Consider the following 7,265-nt stretch of genomic DNA (forward strand, 5'->3'; position numbering starts at 1 on the left):
TTCATGTTCAGATTTTGTAGATAAAAGAAAATTACACAGGCATCCGAGGGGCAATGAGAATGCAGTCTCCTGCACTACTTTTTGCAAAAATAAAAAGGGTACCTACATAATGTGCACAAAAAATGTTTTCATTTTGGGGAGAACCTTTCATTTCAATGATTGAGCAACTACAGTCTAACACTCACATAGCGAACATGCACAAATAGCGAATAGATTTTCGGGTCCTGATTTTTTCTTTAAATTATATTCTTTACATTCAAAACACGCACAAGACGTAATCAATTCAAATGTAGCAAAAACATTTCTGTCAGTGAGGGTAGATCTAATTAAACTACTGCAAATTCCGTTTACCGAAGTAGCCATGAGAGAGTGGGCATAGTATGAACATAGGCTTACCATCCCTCTCAGTCTAAGCCGAGGGCAATAGTGTAGATCAAGGACTTGTTCATTACAAATGTCACAGAAATGTTCAGCATTAGATTTAGTTTGCACACTTTTCTTGATATAGGTAGTCTGCGGTTGCGTGGCCACATATCAGGTATTGTCATTATGTGCGCCAACGCATTTCCTCTTCAGAAGAGATTACACACAATGTGACAGCTTGCCAGCATTCTGCAAAGTTACGTCTAGGTGAAGTCGTAGAAAAGAGTGGACCATGGCAGAAAAAAAAAAGCTGAAAGGTTTCTCAGACCAGATAAAACGGCTGATCCTGACAAAGATGGATACAAAAATCAATGTCAAAAACCCAAATTTGTAAAAATTAAGACGGCTATATACCAAACCAACAGGCTTCTTGGTATGACATAGGTGGCATAATTCAAGTAAAATTTTGAACCAATTGTCCAACTTTTGTCTCTAAATTATCAATAACGGCCACCCAATGTTGAAAGAAAAAGTGGCCATCTTCCAGACGTAAGGGGGAAATGGGAAGTGGCGGTTTGTACGTGTGATTGTCTTGTAGAGGTGGCAATTAGAGCAGGTTCAAATGTATTTTATATAGCTGGAAATTCTTGTACAACGAATAAATTTCCACAACCCACCAACCAATTTCGCTATGTGATTGCTGGACTGTATCTGTAAAATTCTCTCAAGTAGATTTTTTTCTCTCCAAATTTTAGTTTTTCAAAACCTGAGAAATAACCTGAGGAACTGAAGGTAATATATAGTGATTATGGTATCCATTATGAAAAAAAAAAAAAAAAGGAAGGGTTCAATGAATGGTCATTGAGTCAAAAACATATTTCATTTCTACTGATTTCTCTGATTAAATCATAAATTATAACATATATATATTATTATATCATTACATATATATATATGTGTGTGACGACATAAACATGTCCTTCAAGCCAATATTCAAAAAGAAATTTTTAGAGTGTTTGTGTTTTTTACACATCCGTCCACACAATTTAGAAGCCATTATAAAACCCAACTCTGATAAATGCCACATTTCAAGTTTACGGATACAAAATAAACTAAAACAACAACCAAAATAAAATTCACTATGACTGAGAAATCATCAAATCAAATCACACAACTGTAAGTCCAGAGGTAAATATCTTATGGCTTGAAATTGGACAATTTGAATCAATATTATGACTGTTGCTTTTATTGTAAACTCATCATTGTGCTAATTCATCTGTCTTTCTCTAGTCATCTGCTGTCCCTTGACTTGAACCTGCGGGGCCAGAAGCTGTTGCCGGGCAATCTTCACTCCATGCACACTCTTTGTTCTGCTTCCAGGATGAAGAGTCATCAGCATAAATTTCCTAAAACAACAATGCTTGAATTATTGCAATAGTTTGGGGTGTTGCTGATGGGCTACAGTTTACAGTGTGTCAGCATGAACAAAGCCATATTTCATTAGGAACAGATTATGACAACAGTAACATTGAAAAGAAGTAAACGGACCCCGCAATTCACTTTAAATCTATGGTATCTGATAAAATAACCCTGAAAACAATGCCATGAACCTCATTCAATTAACAAAAAAAATCCCACTTTCGAAGAAAGACTTGACTGACATGTCTGATCTCTTTTTTTTTAATCCCAAAAAGTCTTCTGAAAACATTTAGTCTTACTTGAAAATACAACTTTTCATGACTACAAATCTGTATACACATATATCAGGGTGTCCAGCAATATTTCCAGAAAAAATTTACTACCTGGAACAAAAATTTACTACCCAGCAAATCAAGCCCCACACCTGCTCAAAAAGGGGAGATCATTTGCACCATCAATAACATAATATTACACAGTATATGAAATGATTATAACACACAACAAAGTCCAGTCAGCAAAATGGAGGATAGAGACACGATCGCACGCTCCCTTGCCACTAGATTTAGTTTGAGTTTTATTAAGATATTTAAGCTCTTATGAGCACCAAGGGGTGGATGTCAACAGAGAAGTCCAGACGGGGAATCAAGCTTACTCTGCTCACCTCTCTAGCCTCAACAGCACAAAGTCTGCTTCAGGGGCTAGCGTGGCCTAGAGGTTAAGGTGTTGGCCTCGCATTCAAAGGTCAGGGGTTTGATTCCAGGAAGCGACCAAAACAATTTCTTCTCTAAACCTGTCTCCTTTCACCTCCTTTCCTGTTCTCTAGCAATGTTCTGTCATCTGCTTTCGTCTCCACTTTCTGCCCCCACCCTCCTTTGCCCCCTTCTCTGGGCTCCTGACTCTTTCTGTGGCCTTTCTACTGCTACTCCTTGGCTCCTTACTGCTGTCTTTCAGCCACACCCCTGATCTTCTTGTAGGAAAGATCTACACCTAGCCTTCTCGGAAAAGGGCGAAAAATCTCAGAGGTCCCATGTGCAAGTTGCGCACGTTTAAGATCCCTAGGTGGTCTAAAATCCATAACTGTAGGCTCCGGCCGCCACCTGGCAAAATTCAAACTTTTCTACCAGTCTTGAACAGAAAGCTACAATATAGTTAAAATTTACTGTCACTCACCAAATGAAACGCCAACACTTTACTTCAGTAACACGGCTTACAAGGTATGAAGAGTAACACAGCTTACAAGGTATGAAGAGTAACACAGCTTACAAGGTATGAAGGATCTCGATTCCACACACGGCCTGCACCAACGCGCGCTTTGTAGAAAGCTCTAAATCTAATCAAAATTCTGAAATTTGCTTCCAAGTTTTTGTGCTCTGGTGTTGCCTTCAGCAACCCCCCCCCGTGTATCTTTTAAAAAAATCAATAATCCTCTGCCCCATTCCGTAGTCCTATACTTTGCAATGATCAGAGTTTGAATGAACTTTAGCGACCCCAACAAACGCCGGTGCTCACACGATGCCATAGCATATCTTGTGGAGCAAACGTGTGCAGGTTAACTGACCTGTCATGATGGCAAGCCCGACAATCTAAAAATCGGAGGACGCTTGTATATTTCTTTTCTTTTTTTTCCCCCACAAGTGACAGCACAGTGACGAGTCCAAGGACTGATTAAATTTTATTTGCGAAGCAACACAGCGTTTATACTGCACAACCCGCATGTCACAAAGTAATGTTGCATTAACAGTCTATCGCCCGCAAATTTCAGGGTGGTAACGAAAGCGAAAGTAGATCTTGATTTTCCCGATCAAGCCTCGGTATCACATTCACTTCCGCCTGCCGCCATAGCCATCTGTTTGCCTGAAACGTACTCTCAGACGGGGAAAAGGTGAAAGAATATTACAATAGCAACCAGCAAAAATGAACTTAATGACCTCATCGGATTCAGTTTTCAAATATTCGAGTTCCGCGATACTGATACTACTCAAAGATCGTTGTACTACTTTGACAAAAGATGGAACTTGGTAATTGCTGAGTACCGTGGCTATGACTCCATTCACTGAAAAGTCTTGCAGGCTTCATCACTCTGTACGCAGGTGAATTTACTACCGTTTACCAAATGTTTACTACCTTCATTGCACATTTACTACCATTTACGACCTTCACGGCCAGGGCGCCGAATTTACGACTTTTTTTGACTTTACGACCTCCCTGGACACCCTGATATATACACAAAGAAACAGTGCTGCCGTTATGAAAATCTTCCCTTTACCTTCTTCCAAACAGGCACAACAGCTTTCACAGTGTTGATGGCATACTGAACAGCATCTAGAGACTCCTTTCGGTGTGCTGAGGAAATGGCAATGATGATACTCGCTTCTTTGACAGGAACCACCCTAAAAACAGAAATTAAATTCAGTATGGTATTCAGACAGTTTGATAATATGCCATACTTAGTGTTACACTCCGTCATATGCTTTTTTGAAAACTGACGTGTGATGGAGTCTTACACTGAGCAGATGCTCTGTCTTAAAGGATGATAACTATCAAACTAAGGCAGGATTCAAACAATACAGCGCTGACTTGCGTCAAGCTACAAAATGTGTGCTTTAATGAAAGCCAAATTGTCCAAATTTCCAGTTTCTGCTCTCAAAATGATAAGAGAAGACACAAAGGTAGCCTTCAGTACTTTCATGACAATGATAATCTTTATTCACTTCGCAAGGAGAAATTATGAGACATGCTGACAAAGTGAGTTACTTCTCACAATCCAAGAATGGAGATATTGGCCGAAAATCGACACTGGGGTCAGAATGATAGATTTCTTTTTTATGCCATTTCGTTCAAGTCTACTGTGTCTTTCGATATTCCATATTTACAAATTGTTAAAATCCGAGACGTAATTCATTTTGTCAGCCCATTTCACAATTTGTCTTAGTCATTTCCACTTGCGTAAAAACACAATAAGACAACACATGAAAATATGTATTACATGCTCGCACAACTCCTGTGAGCATTCTCTCTCCCTCTCTTTTATTTGTAGCACTGTATGTACAGTAACCTCACTGCAATTGGTAAAAATGAATTTCTATATATCTGCCTTGCTTTCTTGGAGTCATTTACTGGGGTCGACAACTGACATTCCCATGTTAATGGGTGGCTATAAATACTTAGCATTGTTTCCGCCTATTTTGGAATGTTTGTCTTGCACAAACATTTACGGTTATTTAAGTATCTATCAATAATTCTTAGATGCTTTTCTGATCAACTTAAAAGTCACCAAGAACTAATGTTAGATACCTAAGTTATAGTATTTATTGTGCATGCTGACTCATGACTTGTATTGAAGACCTGCAAAATAACCCTGGCAAATGTTTTATTGATAAAATAAAAAGTCGACCCACTTCTTCCAGGTTTAAAACAGAGAATAACACCATCGATATCTAACCTTGTACTAAAGCTACAAATTTGTTATTTCTATAAGAGCTCACCCTATGCGGTGTATCATGGCTATTTTGTGGACCTGCCACTGCTGCCTGATGGACGCACATACTTCAAGCATCTTCTTCTTGGCCATGGGCTCGTAGGCCTCATACTCCAGTCTCAGCACCTCCTTGTTGTCAAAGTTGTTGCGAGTGGTTCCTGAACAGCCAACATTTGGAATAACTTAGGTATTGGTATTCATAACAATAGTTACAAAACTTTTCTATAACTATCAATTGACATACGGATCAATGTTCTTTTTATATAAGGAGCTAAAACACGACAACATTCAAAATAGGGATGCAATGAACTTGATAACAGATCACATACCGTACATATTCTAAATAAACCCATTGATATACGCTCAGTCCTTGACCTTTTCTCACTCCTGTAGTGGGAAGTCTGGCCGAGTGCCTTAGTTCAATCTCACACCCCTTGAGGGATCAACACTAAAACCATAAAAAGGGCTACTGCTTTGTCACGTAAGTTGCAGGAAATGTTACAGCAAATATCATTTGCTTTTAGCTGATCGAAATTTAGTTTTAGGTCTTGTATACAATAAGTTCTTTTGAGTAACAGATGGTATTTGTAAGGTCATTTCAGCTGAGCCATAATATTTCCCTTCCGTCACTGTCATCAAGAAATCAAACTACCTCATATTATGTCAGGACAAGGGTGCTCTACCTTTAACCCTTTTCCAAAGTAGAAAGCTTAAGTGATAAAGACCCAGAACCATCAAATAGTAGCCTCTGTACAATAAAACGAAACATTTTTAAAAGTCAAGTCCCCATTTTCAACAAGATTAAGCACATCAAGTCAAACCATGATTGAAAAAATAAGTAATCCCTCTCCTACAGAAAGCAGTTTGGGAGACACTGTTGAAAAAACTTACATCTCATCCCCTTTTTCATGAAAATGTTTCTCTCATACACAACAGTGGCACCTAAAATATCAAGTGAGTAAAAAACTTTAACTCAAACATGCTTACTTTATTTCCCTGGTTAGAAGCCAAGGATTTCTTAGCTTTTCTTTAACAGTGAGATGGAAGGACTAGAAAAAACGTTTTGCTTTGTGAACTGATCAAAAAATGTTTACCTATAAATAATGAGACTGCCCCACACGTGTCATCAGAAACAAGTTCAGTGATAGTATCCACACTCAACTTCTTCTCTGTAACATCAACTATGTCCATTTTATCACACTGCAGAAACAAAATACATTTTTGTGATTTTCAGATATGACACACCATGTACACGGTGAAGTGCATAAATCAGCTCTGATGAAACAAAAGAACAGCTCATTCAATATTTGAACTATTTAACTTCCTTTACATAAGCTGAGGTAAGAAAATGACATGATGTGAGCTACTAGAAAATATCAATAATACATCTTTAAAGTGTTTGAAAATAAATTACAACCAAATAAAACTACTTAGCAATTGTGTTTCTATAGCAAAAGACTAAAATCAGTAAAAGAAAATTTGAGGTCGACTTCCAACTTTGACTCACTATGATGTAAACCTTAAATAATGAATATCCTCATTTTAAATCATACTGTCTACCTTGAAACTTACATATAACGAAAGTCAGCTAGACCTCCAGCACACTAGCCTCCACTAATAGGGGGTATAATTGCAATTTCGTCTCGGCTCTGGAGCACAACCTCGTCGTCTCCTTCCAAGTAGTCCTCGTTGAGGGTCAAGATGATGTTATTCTTGAGAACACTAAGCCTGATAAACGAGACAATAGACCATTCCCAAGGTGCACACAATCAGTCATGAAAAAACAAACTCATTCACCAAAGCCTCCTATTCATTGTAAGAAACTAAATAATTAAGTATAACGTATGACACCCCCCCCCCCCCCCCAACGGATCAATTGTCAAAATGTGCAGTTAAGCTACCTCTGCGACTTACTTTCTCCAGTTGCTTTAGCATGCATATTCCCTATTCCTCTTTTCCTCCACTATAGCTGACAATCACTTTATCCACAGGAGAGGAAATTCTC

At 38.4% G+C, this 7,265-nt stretch overlaps 1 protein-coding gene across 1 annotated transcript; it reads right to left on the reverse strand.

Moving 5' to 3' along the window:
• Positions 1 to 228: 228 nt before the first annotated feature.
• LOC101846792 (molybdopterin synthase catalytic subunit) lies at positions 229 to 6,925 on the reverse strand. Its single transcript, XM_005091726.3, has 5 exons — positions 6,833 to 6,925; positions 6,355 to 6,460; positions 5,268 to 5,418; positions 4,049 to 4,172; positions 229 to 1,769 (listed from the first exon to the last, which is right to left on the reverse strand). Exons 2-5 carry the CDS (start codon positions 6,449 to 6,451, stop codon positions 1,650 to 1,652), a joined length of 492 nt encoding a protein of 163 aa, XP_005091783.1. The 5' UTR covers positions 6,452 to 6,460; positions 6,833 to 6,925; the 3' UTR covers positions 229 to 1,649.
• Positions 6,926 to 7,265: the final 340 nt, after the last annotated feature.

The sequence above is a fragment of the Aplysia californica genome, unplaced genomic scaffold, assembly GCF_000002075.1.
Source record: "Aplysia californica isolate F4 #8 unplaced genomic scaffold, AplCal3.0 scaffold00035, whole genome shotgun sequence".
Lineage (NCBI taxonomy): Eukaryota > Metazoa > Mollusca > Gastropoda > Aplysiida > Aplysiidae > Aplysia > Aplysia californica.

Coding starts and splice junctions, on each gene's coding strand:
- LOC101846792 (XM_005091726.3), bottom strand. CDS start 6,451: ATGGACATAGTTGATGTTACAGAGAAGAAGTTGAGTGTGGATACTATC. Junction 5,419..6,354: donor GGCAGTCTCATTATTTATAG/GTAAACATTTTT, acceptor TTGGCTGTTCAG/GAACCACTCGCAACAACTTT. Junction 1,770..4,048: donor TTGTGCCTGTTTGGAAGAAG/GTAAAGGGAAGA, acceptor TTGTTGTTTTAG/GAAATTTATGCTGATGACTC.